At 50.0% G+C, this 12,031-nt stretch overlaps 1 protein-coding gene across 1 annotated transcript in view; it reads right to left on the reverse strand.

The window, feature by feature from the left end:
• Positions 1–816: 816 nt before the first annotated feature.
• ASB13 (ankyrin repeat and SOCS box containing 13) overlaps positions 817–12,031 on the reverse strand; it is a 12,239-nt gene continuing 1,024 nt past the window's right edge. The window contains exons 2-6 of the mRNA XM_019543788.1: positions 10,241–10,428; positions 9,383–9,533; positions 8,089–8,223; positions 5,476–5,667; positions 817–4,065 (exon numbers count right to left, since the gene is read on the reverse strand). Coding sequence (XP_019399333.1) covers positions 3,938–4,065; positions 5,476–5,667; positions 8,089–8,223; positions 9,383–9,533; positions 10,241–10,428 — 794 coding nt within the window. The 3' untranslated portion in view covers positions 817–3,937. The remainder of the gene's footprint in view (positions 4,066–5,475; positions 5,668–8,088; positions 8,224–9,382; positions 9,534–10,240; positions 10,429–12,031) is intronic.

The raw sequence follows: 12,031 nt of genomic DNA on the forward strand, positions 1-12,031 counted from the left end.
TTGAGATTAGCTGGTGAAAAGCACTAGGAAAGAAGATTAGCATGCCATCCCGTACTGGCCCAGGAACAAGCGCTTCCTAAATCCAGGCTGGGCCCAAGGGACACATACTAACTTTCTGATGGTTAAGCCAGCTTAATTTAAGTCAACTTAACTGTCAGAGCGTACACATGTATGTGGAGCAGAGTCAACTAAAATACAGGTGTATTATCTTGAGTTGTATTAGTTAAGCCAACTTAGCTCACAAGATGGCTGCCACCGTGTTAAGGAGCTGAACATGTATACCCTCCAACACAGCTTAACTTAAGTTGACTTACTTAAGCCACTTTAAGTCGACTTAGTATGTCTGTATACACCCAAAATTGCTACCTATGAGGAAGCCACCAAGTTCTTTAATCTCCAGGCCTGGTGCCTTTGTCACCCAGGCGGCTTGCAGGCTGACACAGAGTAGGCGCATACCATTTCCACGGCAGTCTCCAGACCAGCACCAAGAAATAAACCCTGCCCCTCCACCACTCCTGTCTAGCCTCAAAAACTCTAGGGCAGTGGTTCTCAATCTTTTTAGACTCAAGATACCCCTGTTAGATTCAAGTTACCCCTTGAAAAATGCCAGTTCTTAGTTTTCACTTTTTTAACTACAGAAAAATAATGTTTTCTGTTGCAAAGAACTGAGAAAGCCCACAGCAGGTCAGGATGTTTTAAAGAAAATGAATTCAGATTTGAAATCTCTGGGCTTACCTTGGGAATCACATTTGAATCATAATCACCTAACATTATTTCACATCACTGCTGTAGGGCGAAAGGAGACAACCGGTGACATCACAGAAGACACAAGATACCAGAAGTAAAACAGTTGAAAAGGGAAAGGATTTTAAGATCAGAATGCTGGAAAGAGTCTGAGTTTTGCTAATATTTGTTCAAATACAATGATGAATTAATATTTTGGATAAAGTAAACTTTTGCAAAAATAATTAGATGCCCTTATGCCCTCAATTAAGCTGGTAGGGTCCACCATCAACAGACGCACTATAATTTCTCTAGCAAACCCAGGGAAGACTATACTTGATGATCCTGAAATTTCCAATGTAGAAATCCAAGCACAATGATGATTAAAAATAAAGAAACCCAAACTCCCCTGACCATTGTTATACCATGCATCAGGCAAAGAACACACAATTTTTAAAATAGGTGCTCACCTGCTTAACACTGCTTTAACATGCCGGGCTGCTCTGACAACATGTTTCCGACATGTAACCTAGTGCAGCAGGGGAAGCGTAGGATCAAGTTGGCAGGGTGAGGGGAAGGGACCGCTACTTCACTCCCCAGGGCTAGTTCCCAGCATGGAGGGATGCAAAAACCACTGATGTAAGCGGGGCAGACATCCTTGGAGGTTTTCACACCTTCTGCACTATTAAAGAGTTGTTCGCATCTTGGTTTTCATATTTTTTGCACTATCAAAGAGAGGCATTCTCATCTTGGTAGGCTAAGACATGCTACAGGGGCACTGACGGGACTAGGGCTCTTTGGTACAGCACGCATGAAGTGCCCCAGTACTTTCAGATTTCATGCAAATGATATCTCGCGCCTAAGGAAGACTATATTGGCCTGTCCAAACTGCAGGTCTCGAGGAAGATAGGCTAACCCACACTGCACCCACGTGAGTCCTCTCAGGCACTCCAAACCCAGGAGTTCGCCAGTGAAGCTTGATTTGGGCTCGTCCCCACTCCCAAGTCCGGCCAAGACTGAGGGCTCAAGAGCAGGCACTGGGATGAGCCTGGAAGAGCCCCTCAGAGGCCACGCGGAAAGCACTGCAGCCAGAGAAGGTGGAATTAGGAGAGGACCGTGTTCAGCAGCGGGAGAATGAAGCACGGCTCCGCAACCAGCTTGGTTATGAAAGAACATGAAAGTGGCTGGGATGTTTGTAGCGGGGACGGGATGATAAGAGAAGGGAGCTCTGGCTCTCCAGGCAAGGTGCATGATGTGCAGAGCTGCCTGTGGTCCCCGGGTTGCAGTGCAGAGTTGGGGGTGTCTGCTCTTCACAGTCTTCTGGGCTTTGTTGATCACCACCCAGCACCAGGAAGGATTTTTTTTTTACCCCTTCTGATTGCTACAAGGGCCTGTGGGCTGCTTCATCTTCCTCAGATGCATTGGGTTTGGGCCACAGCCAAGGCTGAGGATTGTGACTGCGGTGTGCCAAAGCTCCTGCTGGGACTTAAACAACCCAGAGATGCCTTGTGAGAGGGTCTTGCACCTCCACTCAGGGTCTAATTGATCACCACATTTGAGATCAGGAAGAAATTTTACCCCATGGTCAGATCAGCATGGGCCAGGGGTTTCCACCTTCCTCCGTAGGGGGGAAATGGTTATCTTCCTTGCATCTCGGGCCTATCTTAATACATGACTTCCTGTCTTTGCAGTGGCAAGAGAATGACAGGACCCTCATCCCTGCTTCACCGGTAGGGTAGCAAGTTAAAGGGCATTTTTGATAGTAGTTGCATGTGAGGGTAGTTTCTGAAATTATTAAGAGCAGGTTCAGCTAACCCTTGTCTAGGATGAGTTAGTTAGGGATGATGCTGTCTTGAGCAGGAGGCTGGACAAGGTGATCTCCAGTAGGCCATGCCAGCCCTACTTTTTCTGTGATCCTAACCTCATGGATGAGCTTCCAGGTCGGGTCTGTCTGCGGACTCGGGCGGGCGACTTCACCAGGACATGTTGCTGTCACGGTACAGACATGCCCTAACACTTGAGCTCAGCTTCTAACCTCGCCTGCAAGGTCTAAGTCTCAAAGGACGCCATGAATCCCAAAGCGACAACACACAGCTGTCGAGCCAGGCATCCACGCCTGCTGCTTCTCCAGTGCATTTGCATCCACTGAAGCTCCACAAACAAGAGGCAGCCTCAAAGGAAAAAAAAATCCTCCCTCGGGCTGCTCCCTGCAGCCATTTCTCCCTGCAACCTATCCACATACACGTGGATAGGTTTCTTGTCAAGCTACCTAGGGCTGATAGAAACTCCTCAGAGAATACAGCTTCACCCCTCAAGATAAGGGGCCCCAAAACTGCCTAGAGCAGATGGCCCACCCATGGTTTGCAACTAATGTGACACAGGATGGAGGTGGCTGCAGCAGCTTCTCAAGAAGCAGATGGAGCACTGGTTACCTTAGGCCTGGGTAAGGTAGCCAGCTTTTTCTGGCATAGCTAGGATCCATGCCCCGGTTATGGCAGCTATACCCCTGGCATGGACATGGCTCTGCCAACAGAAGAGACCTTTTGTCAACTCTCCTACTGGCTTTCAGGGAGGAGTTGTAGAGACACCAGTGGAAAAGGCCCTTCCATCAGCCGATGCTCCATCTCCACGAGGAGGCTCCATCAGCACAGCTATGGTGGCAGGAGCTCCATAATGTAGACAAGACCTCAGCCATGGTGCCCAACCCCAGGCCAGTGAAGTCAATGAGAAGTCACCCCTTGCCTTGGAGGAGCTCTGGATCAGGCACGTGGGCAGTGCAGCATCACGCGGCCAGGCTCAATGGGTGGCTCGCAGCCCACAGGCTGGCAACTCCTGCCTTGAAAATTAAATCCTTATCTAATGAGGCTACCCAACTCATTAAACACCTCCATCTCTGCATTTAGCAGCTATCCCTCCAGAAACACAAGGTGCTACATAACAGACTCCAAAGGGTATAACAGTCAAATGGGATCTCCGGTATAAAGTACTGCTCACTAAATCTGTGTCTACTCCTTTACTACGTTGCTATCTTTGCCAAGACTTTTGCTGATGGGGTAGGAAAGGGAGGAAAGCGCAGTCTCATAAATAGTATTTACACCAATTAAAATAAATTAAAAGTTGCTTTTCCTAGGAAGAGAGAAAGGGAGAAAGAGACGGATACTGCCACATGGGCATGTCCAGAAATACTGTCCTTCATGATCAGCTTCTTGCTCTGTCAGTTGTATGAGAGGTACTGGATTAATCGTGGAGGGATATTTAATTTGGCGATCTTCTGTAGCCCTCGCTGGCCGGCAGCTTTCCTCAGGACCACTCTACAGAGCTGGGACAAGCTCAGGGGGGTTTCTGAAATAACAAAAGACATCCGTAGAGTTACTCTTCCAGCTTAGCAGAAGCCTGGTCATCCTGCCAAGGACACAGTTCTCCAAGGGCTGGCAAGTCGAATTTCATTCAAGCCAGGGACAATTTTGGATGAAAACTGGAAGCTGCCTCTGCTTAGTGTAGGTCTGAACACAAGGTGGGCATTGCACTGGAAGAGAAATGCAGTAGGAACAACTCTCAAATCTCTTTCACCATGCCCAAAACCCAGCAGGTCCTACTTGCTACGTACACAACGCAACATTCCCTATCCCCTCCCTCTGGTGCCCCAGCCTAAAACCAGTCTGCTAAAGGGGCTGGACTCATCAGTCTGTATTGATCAAGGCCTGAAGGGACCCTTAAACTGGTCTCATCCCCTGTCTATCATGAGCCAGTTCCAGTTACCCGTGCACTGAGTGCAAGAACCTGTGCTTGGCCAAAGTGTAACTTCCATTAACAGTCTTCTTCTTGCCTTGATGACATAAAGAAATAGTGAATGCATCACCTCCCTCAGGGGCTTGTTCTCTTAGTTGATCACCTTGTGCATTAAAAATTTGTGCTTGACTTCCAACAGGAATTAGTTGGACTTCAGCTCCCAGCCAGTGGTTCATACTCTTTCTCCACCAAAGAGCCCTTTACCCTCTCTGTACTTGAAGGTAATTAGACACTGTGATAAAATCAAGACAGGGATGATTGAATCCTTTTCTTTAAATGAAATCCCTACCTCTGAGCTTCTGTCAATCTCTCCAATGTTGCAGTAAAATTGTGGTAAAATTACCTCCCGGAGCCTTCTTGTGACTCCCCCAAATATAAATCCAAGAATCCCATCAGCCACAGCCCCTGGGATCTCATGTCCATCACTTTGATTCCCACTCCGGACTCTCTGCTTTGCAGGATCTAGCGCCCATTTGAAAGGTCTGGGCTGCAGCCCTGGTTCCTAGGTGTGTAACGCTACATTGGTCGCCCCTTTCCTCTCCCATTCTTCATCACCTACAGACCTGAGGCTTATTCACATGAAAAGTTCCCTGGGGCACTGCATCACACCGAGGCAGAGACTGTGACCAAATACACAACACGTGCCCCAGAGAGAGCGTGGAGACGTCATGCCATTGTCACAGTCATGAGACAGAGGCATGAGCTCCCAGACTCAGGGTACCCATGTCGAAACGAGCCCAACACCGGTAACAATCAAAGGAAAGTCCTGCCCAAGGTGTACAGCAAGGAGAAAGGCTGCTACTCAGGAGTACAGAAGTCAGTGAATAAGGATGTTATGAGCCAGGGAAAAATGGTCCCATACGCCTGATTTTAAAGGCAGAAGGGATGGTTAGGATAGCCTGGTTTGCTGAAGGTGAGGCAACGCCCTGCATGGCAGTGGGAGACGGGACAAGCCCCGCTTACTTTCGTAGAATTCGAGGCACTTTGCGCTGGGACTGCTGCTCCAAGTGTAGTCCGACGGCTTCTTTCCCCGGTTGTCCCTGGCATAAATGTTTCCTCCAAATTCAATCAGCATCTCGACAAGATCCACATTTTTCACCTTGGCCGCATGGTGGAGCGCGGTCTCATGAAGTTTGGCTGCGTTCACATTTGCCCCTGAGGCAATAAACAAAATCACCCCTGTTAATTAAGGCCCCCCCCCATTCCTCAAGTCATCCCTGATCTGGGTAAATTATAGTGTAAATCACTTAAAACACCTCTGAGTAATCTGATCACCACTCTTAGCCAAATCCTACTGTTTTCTATGGTAAACGTCCTGTTTAAACTGAGTTAAATTACTGATGGGGCTCAGCAGTTGACGCCTCATTAAGGCTCACTGCTTTATTGGACGAGCTGTGAACAGTTAGGCACTGCTAAGCACATCTCATTAAGGCTAGTAAATTTGTTACTCAGAATGCAGGTAGACGTAACTAATCCATCAAACACATCTACGGTATACAGCACACGCAACTGGGAGACAAAAGCCCTCAGCTTCAGAGCTCATAGGATTATCAAACCACCATGGGTACTGAGCTATTCTTGGACACCTTATGAACCCACCAGATGTGATTTAGACCTCAGTCTAGCCATGGGCTGTTCCAGTTCATCTCAATGGGCTGTTCCCTCTGAAGAGGGATGATGACAAATTGAACTGCTTTCAGGGCTGGTCCTTTTAGCAGAAACCTCTAATTATTTTGGGATTGGAAAATCTGGGGGTCCAGAAACCCTGCAGCCTACATCCATTATTTAGCAAATCTGCTTTGAAAGCTGGACTGCATCAGGAGAAGACAGAAGGCTGTCCTCATTCCTCCCACCGCTTTCTATGTCTTTACCACTGGGTTGATGGGGCTCATGGTAGATCATGTCACTTCCTGGTAGGAACTGGCAAGACAAAGTCCAAATGTCACTGGAATATGGAGGCGCACAGTTCTGGAGATCTGGCTAAGGTCCACCTCTAGATCCCACTATGACAGAATATGGCTGGGGCGCTTGGAGCATTTACAATTTTAGGATTATAGGGTCAGAAAGGACCCTAGTCCACCTGCCAAAATTTTACTTCGAACATCGACCAGACCAAGTCCATCTCCGGTATGACTCCAGTCCAATCCACAGTCACACCAGCAACCAATGTAGTCCCTATTATTGTGTTATATGTCACACTTGACTCTCACTTTCCAGCTCTCCTCTTCTTATAACCTTAAAAAAGGCTAACAGCACTGATCCAACAATTCAGCAGCAACACTGTTGGGAAGATAGTGTGAAAATGTGACCCTGGGCTTTGGGAGTGTTTTGTTTTTTTTCCCACAAAGCCAGAATAGGCACATGTCAATGAACTAAATAAGGCTAAAAACAGATGTCAGGTTTTTCCATAGGATTCTTCCAGGAATAAAGCCTTTTATTCTAGGACTCTACAGATGGATGAGCCCTGTTGTCCCACATTAAGTACCTGTGAAGTATCTGAGAAAACACCTTTTCCCCTTGTCATTTAAGCTGCATGTGTGTGTAAACCACTGCCCCCCCGTGTGTTTCTATGAGAGTCAAAGCAGGGGACAATCAGACCTGGAATAAACCCAACATCTGTTTTTACCCTGAGAGACTTCAAGACTTGGATATTCACTTGAATATTGGAAGCCTTTGGAAAAAGCTACAGCAGGGGAATTGCTCTGCCCAAAAAAGACAAGCTTCTGCGCACACAGAGTGCAGACAGAAGTTACACTTGTCTGTGTTTGGCCCCCTAAAAGTGCTCTACAGCCATGCCATGAAAACACATGCACGGCTGCAGAGTGCTTTAAAAGTGGCAGATCATACAACAAATTAACCTTCATCAAATGAGGGATCAGATGAAGCGCTCCACTGTGGATCACCTTAGGGAACTTCTGTTCCTTCCAATCAATCCCGCGATCCGCACTGGGCTGATGCAGCCAAGTCCCGCACCCAGTACTGTCTGCAGGAAGGGAGGAGGGAGAGGGAAGGAGGAGTGAATTGTGGGCTGGGGTTTACCCAGTTTGAGCTGGATGGGGTGGGGGGGCAAGTGGACTGGAGCCTCCATGCCTCAGGCTCCCTGTCCTTCAGCTCAGGCTGGGCAAACCTCAGCCTGCAACTTGCTTCCCCGCCCCTCTCCCCCTTCCCTTCTTGTAGACACCATTCGAGCTGGGAGTAGGGGTCGGGGCTGGGGAAAAGGGGAGGCTACTCCACTGCGGGCAGGCTTCCTGGGATCCTGCACCCAGGCTCTATCCCCCACACCCGCACCCAATAGGCAAATGTCTGTTGGGTCAGGAACAGCGCTCTAACTCATGGCGCTTTATGCAAAGTGCCATGAGTTAAGAGTAGGGGCCTGCACCTCTATCAGCTCCCATAAGTATTCCTCCCTGGCAAACACTACCTGAACAGAAACAGGCCTGTTTTAGCAGATCTATTAACGAATAAGCAAGCTTAGCTTCCCTCCTGAGCAGCAGGGAAGGGTGCAGGAAGAAAAGCATTGCAAACACAGCACCATGTCCCAAATACGTTGCAATAAACATGGCCCAGCTGCCCCACCTGCATTGAGGAGTAATTTCACACAGTCCAGATGCTCCCGGGCACACGCTACATGCAGTGGCGTTCCAAAGTGGCAGTCATGGGCCTCCAGATTCGCACCCACGTCGATGAGGAGTTTCACGCACTCGGAGCTGCCTTTAGGAAGAGAAGAGAAAGGTGAAGGAGCAGGCTGGTTTTAATGGAAATACCTAACTGCGCTTGCTTCGCCTTGACCTAAATGTGCCCTGTTTAACACATAGGACAAGGAGTGCAAATACAAAAGGTGTGAGCTTATTTCCTCACCTTGTTATGCTACATATATCAGGCTGTGGCAGGGCCTTCCATAGGAAGTGCTGAAAGTTCTGGTGCGCAGTCGTTTCGAAACAGCCTAAACTGCAGCTAGACTATAGCAGAGCACATAGATGTTGCAAAGGGCAAAAGACGGACTCTATGATCTAACAGGGCTGCACCTTTGCAGGAAAATCTCTCTCATGAGAAGGGAACAGGTTACCCAAAGACACTGTGGCATCTCCACCCTTGTAGATTTTGAAGACCTGGCTAGACAAAGTCTTGGGTGGGATGATGTCGTTGGGTCTGGTCCTACTCTGAGCTGGGGGTTGGCCTCCTGAGGGCCCTTCCAAACCTCATTTTCTATGATTCTATTATTTGAAAGCTAATACCAAGAGTTTTAACAATTTGGAGTCTAAAGTGATGCAAGTCAGCAACTGCTTGGTTTTCAAACGCGCTGAGCGCCTGGCAGCTCCCACTGACCTCAGAGTTAGCAGCAAATCTTGCTTTTAACAAAAGAAAAGATGAGAAAAAGAAAGCCAAAGTACGAAGAGATGAACAGACTTGCCTGAGGTCACACAGGGAGACTGACAGAGCAGGAAACCGAACCTTGAATCCTAGCCTGTCACCTTAACCAGAAGAACAACCTTCCTCTTAACTCAAGCCCGACTGAAGCTGGAACATCGTAAGTGGAGACTGGGCAGGTCCCAGCTTTCAACTTCTCTCAAGGGACATGAAAACCTGATAAATAGCAGGAGTGGTTGAATCATGCTAGGGCTTGATGGCACACTTCATACCGATCATTTCTTTATGCGCCCAGTCCTGCCAGGGTATTCATTCAGCAGGAGCCAACGTACGACTGGTTTTTATACCGTGCAATGAGATTAATGCCAGGAGAAGACGAGAGCGATGTTCCACTGATGACAGGCCAATGAATCACAGGCTCTTAAGGTCACATCAGGCTCTTTGCAGCTGTCCTCATGAGAGTAACAGATGCATTCACACAGCGGCTTTCAAAAGTGCTCACCATTCAGGCAGGCTTCGTGGAGAGGGGAGGCCGTGTAGAGGGGTGGGTTCACCTTTGCCCCATGGGATAGCAGCACTTTCACACACTCTATGCTGCCGGAGGCGCAGGCGTCACAGAGCGGGGTGCTGCCATCTATGTTCCTGGCGTCCACCTGGAAGACACAAGGGCCACGTTCGTTCAGAGGTTGTTCTTGGTTCGAGCCTGCTGGCCTGCATCTTTAACACTCGCTTTCTAATGCTGCAGGGCGTGGGATTGAGCAGGTAGCTTCTGCCCCCAGCCTGGTTTGCATATGGCCCAGGCACTTGGGTTAACCTGAGTTGAGCATAAAACCAAGAGGTGTTAAAGGATACAGCGATCCAATACAAAACCTGCCAGGGAATCCACCCCAGGTGGTTTTCCCTGCTGCCCTCCAAGCCACTTGGGGTACATCAACCTGGCATAGTCCCTTGCCCGGCAAATACCTGAGCTGGCTTGGGTCGTAGAAGCCGTATAGCAGTACTAACGCAGCACTCCACCAGGGATAATGCGCCCAGCTTCTCCAGACAAATGCACCCTGCTTCCACGACCTGAGCTAGCTCATTTGGAGTATGCACTATGCCACATTATGATGTTAGGATTGCTTTGGATAGCAGAGCTGCAATGGACACATCTCAAAGAGTGAGATTCCACTACTGCTGAGACCTGCAAGGCAATTAGTACCCTCCATCCCTACTAATTTTCTAGCTTACTGTGTAGCTAAGCTTTCCCCTCCGGGAGACGCAGATGTTATTATTTAACTGAGCTTGTAGATATTCCCCAGGAATATACCAAATCCAACAGCCGTCAGCCCAGCTGCTGGCACTCGCGCCAGACACCAACCTGGGCCCCGGCTGCCAGCAGGAGCTGCACGCACTGCGTCTGCCCTCTCAGGCTTGCCTCATGCAGGGGGGTGATGGAGTCATAGGTGACCACGTTCACGCAGGCCCCGTTTTCTATCAGCTGCTGCAGCTGCAGGATCTCCCCTCGCCTGGCTGCTTCGTGGACCGGCGTCCGGTCAGCCCAGAAGTCTGGAGAGAAGGAAATGTGAATGACGGCTGGGAAAGCGTACTGGGCAGGAAGGTGGCCAGGACAGAGTCCGAAAACCCAGAGGTTGAGGTCACTCCATGTCAATGTTTCAGTAGCCACCCGAAGCCCCTATCTCACTGGGGACGTCCATGACACAGGACCCAGCAACCATATCTCAAATGTTTTGCAGTCCTCAGGGGCAGGTGTTCACAGAGTACAAAGCATTACCATTATTTCAACAGTTACCTCCGGGGCCAAATGGCCAGGCTGTCCCTGCTGGGGGGAGGATTTGCTTGCAGAGTTACCAGCAAAGGAAGAGCCCTAGGTGCTGTCAGTGTAGGTCATGCAACTTTTAATTTACAGAGTTTCCCTCCACACAAATGCAGGTGTATCCCGCAGACCCGGAGCGAACAAGACTCTAGCATCGCCGCCCTCAGTTGTAGCGGTGCACTGTCTGTCTCCAAGCACCGGCACAACGGGCTCTGCCACACGACGGGCTTTGCTGCTAAGGACAGGAGTAACCTGCATGGGGTCGACTAAATAAAAGCATGAAAAAGGCTCCAACTGGAAAACCAAGCCCTGCTGCTACCTGTCCCACCCTGCAATAGGTCTGCATATGAGTTTAGTCTGCAAAAGAAAAATTGGGGGGCAGGATTTGATAGCAACCTTCACCTTCCTGCAGGGTGGATCCAAAGAGGATGAAGCAGGACTGGTCTCAGTGGTGGCAGATGACAGTACAGGGAGCAATGGGCTCAAGTTGCAGCAAGGGAGGTTTAGGTTGGGTATTAGGAAAAAAATTCTTACTAGGAGGGTGGTAAAGCACTGGAACGGGTTACCTAGAGGTGGTGGACGCTCCATCCTTGGAGGTTTTAAGACCCGTGTAGACAAAGCCCTGGCTGGGATGATGTAGGTGGGGATGATCCTGCACTGAGCAGGGGGTTGGACTGGATGTGACCTGCTGAGGTCCCTGCCAGCCCCCATTGTGTATGATTCTGTATGGGCCAATGCACATGGGTCTAGGGTAGGAAAAGGGCATCACGACAGCAAGTTAAGCAGATGGACCCTGGATTGTCTCATGACCCCCTTGCCCAAATCCCCTGCACCTCGGGGGCTATATCCCCTGCCAGCTGTATCCGCTAGTAGGCTGAGGCACTCCCATGACAGGCCTGGGGGACACCCCCTTGCGGGATGACTAAAAAGCAAGTGATGCAGCAGCGGGGAGTCGACAGGATGAAACAAGGCAGATGGCTCCTTGGTGGGGGCTCCCGGAAAGGGAGGCCTGTCTTCAGCTGCCCCACCTTGCAGCTAGGACGGCCGGATCCTCGTTCCCGCACGTCGCCAGCAGCAAAGCGGGAGCTGCAGCCTCTTACATGCCAGCGCCCACCCGAAACCCTCGTCCCCCAAAGTACAGGCCTGCCCCGGGAGCCGGGACGCGACGCCCCTGCCGCAGGACCTGTGCGTGGTCAGGGTCGTGCCTGCGCTTGCTCCGAACCAACCGGTCCTGCCTGCGGGCGGGGGACGGGGCAGGCTGGAGCGGGATCATCGCCCCCGCAGCCTCCGAATCCTGCCCCTACCCGCGCCACGGAGCCGGGCCACACCCCCCCC

Source organism: Crocodylus porosus, unplaced genomic scaffold (assembly GCF_001723895.1).
Source record: "Crocodylus porosus isolate Cpor-Errol unplaced genomic scaffold, CroPor_comp1, whole genome shotgun sequence".
Classification (NCBI taxonomy): domain Eukaryota; kingdom Metazoa; phylum Chordata; order Crocodylia; family Crocodylidae; genus Crocodylus; species Crocodylus porosus.